General features: G+C 44.0%; 1 protein-coding gene across 1 annotated transcript in view; it reads left to right on the top strand.

The window, feature by feature from the left end:
* Nucleotides 1-289: 289 nt before the first annotated feature.
* Nucleotides 290-2,098, top strand: part of T265_09839 (hypothetical protein) — a gene marked incomplete at both ends in the record, with an annotated part of 28,524 nt that continues 26,715 nt past the window's right edge. Inside the window, 2 exons of the mRNA XM_009176025.1 lie at nucleotides 290-347; nucleotides 380-777. Coding sequence (XP_009174289.1) covers nucleotides 290-347; nucleotides 380-777 — 456 coding nt within the window. The remainder of the gene's footprint in view (nucleotides 348-379; nucleotides 778-2,098) is intronic.

Raw genomic sequence — 2,098 nt, 5'->3', positions numbered from 1 at the left:
TTGTCTTTAGAAAGTGAACGCGTCCCCTGTAGTGGTCACTAGGAACCATAGGTCACTTTTTACACTCCCTCATGTGTTTCAGACTTCTAACACTTAAGAGCGTGGCTTAGTGTACTTCAGTGGATTCTTGCAGCATTCTAAACAGCCTCTTCTTTTGCAGAATAGCCTTGCTTGCATGTACGAGTTATAAAGGTCGAAAGTTAGTGCTCTTGAGTGAGTGGAAAAATGAAATTACCCCGCACTTTGTCGAGAGGATCTGGTCAAAAATTACCCCTTTTCGGCCGATAACATGGCTTTGGAACCTGACTCTGAACAACAGGAAGAGTTCTTCGACTGCGTCACCGATGGTATTGCGGATTTTTCTTCTAACTTTTTTTAGTGAAGTATTGTGCAATCGCCTCACCCAAAGGTCAAGGTGCCGGGGAAGTTTTTGTAGATTTCAGCAAAGCCCGAGCGAAATGGAAACAAATCAAAGGATCGAGGATGAAGATTTTCGACAATTACGGCGAAGCTCAGACTTTTGCTAATACCCCAATAGAACAAGCAACACATGAAAATGCGTATCCTCCAGTACCTCATTTTTTGAACTGTTTTTTTCAAATATTTAAGTCTCCCAAAGCAGATGTCGAAGCCACCCCGTTTTCCAGTGTAACTCAAGGACTGTTGGTCAAATTTCGGAGTTTCATTGAGCAGAGTGACCTTGACAGTATTCGCACCGCAATTCAAGACAATCCGATGTGCCTCGTCACCGCCAGCGACACACCTACTCTTCTTCAGGTAAGTCCCCTATTTTGGTCCTCAGATTCATTTTTTACTACGAGTTTGATCGTGTTGTCTTCCTAAGATGACAGCAAATGGACTGGTGATTCGCCCCTCCCTCCCACGAATGTTACCTTTGCTTTACCGAAAGTTTTTTCGTCCTTTTTCAATGCTGTTTTGGTCGGTGTTGAAAGTAGCCACGTGAAATGCACTTTCTCTCTTAACATGCTGCGCCCATTATATGTTTGTGTAGATTTGAAACAACTTTAGCCACGTGAAATGCACTTTCTCCCTCTCTCTCTTTCACTCTCTCTTAACATGCTGCGCCAATTATATGTTTGTGTAGATTTGAAACAACTTGTGCTCAATCTGATACATTGATCAGCTAGCTGAATGTTGTGCGTTCTGATGGAACTTCCACTCTGTGCGTGGTAAGCGGATATGATAACTCCGACGCCACCATCCCAGTGACCATACTCAAAGGTTCACGTTTGGAACTCTGATTAGGACGTCTCTCGCTGCGGACCACCTACTGTAGAATTTTGGTGAAATCACATTCAGAAAAGATGAAGAACATTAGTTCCGCTTGTCCGATCCACAAACGAGGTGATTGTTCATGGTATGCTGAAGGAACAGAAGGGGGTAGCTTTATCTGGACAGGAAATACTGAGTTCCTTCCTTGGACAGAACAGATACTTTTATATGTAATGGACGTGGTGGGCCGGATCACCATAACTCTTTCTATGCACATTGGCGTAGGCGCAGATAACCATATGCCAAAGACTAGGCTGAAAAGCGTTGGGGGGATGAAAATATAAAGTGACGTGTAAGCAAGCGTTCGGGTTCTTTTGATAGCGTTTCTGAAATAGTGTGTTACTGATTCACATGGAGGAGTGTAGCGAACAATCAACCTCTCGGTAACAAAATTTGGCATAAGGCTCAAGTACTTTGCAGTTGAGATCCAGCAATTGATGGACTTTTCAGATTTCGAACGACACCACTGAGTTTCGGACGGTGAATCTAAGAAAATGGATGAGATAGCTCAGTGGTTAGAGCGAGAATTTATTTACCGGAAGGTCCCTGGCTCCAATCCGATCTCGGCATCTTAACTTCTCCTGTCTAGGCTTGGGCAGCCCGCCCACTGAGTTACGGTGAATCTAAGAAAATGGATGAGATAGCTCAGTGGTTAGAGCGAGAATTTATTTACCGGAAGGTCCCTGGCTCCAATCAATCCTCGGCATCTTAACTTCTCCTGTCTAGGCTTGGGCAGCCCAGCAGCATCCCTTGTGCTTCCCTCCGTCGGTATGGCGGCTATATATATATATATATATATATATAT

This window comes from Opisthorchis viverrini (genome assembly GCF_000715545.1).
Source record: "Opisthorchis viverrini unplaced genomic scaffold opera_v5_310, whole genome shotgun sequence".
Classification (NCBI taxonomy): Eukaryota; Metazoa; Platyhelminthes; class Trematoda; order Opisthorchiida; family Opisthorchiidae; genus Opisthorchis; species Opisthorchis viverrini.
The sequence above is the reverse complement of the archived record's forward strand: the minus strand, read 5'-3'. Positions and strand labels throughout refer to the sequence as shown.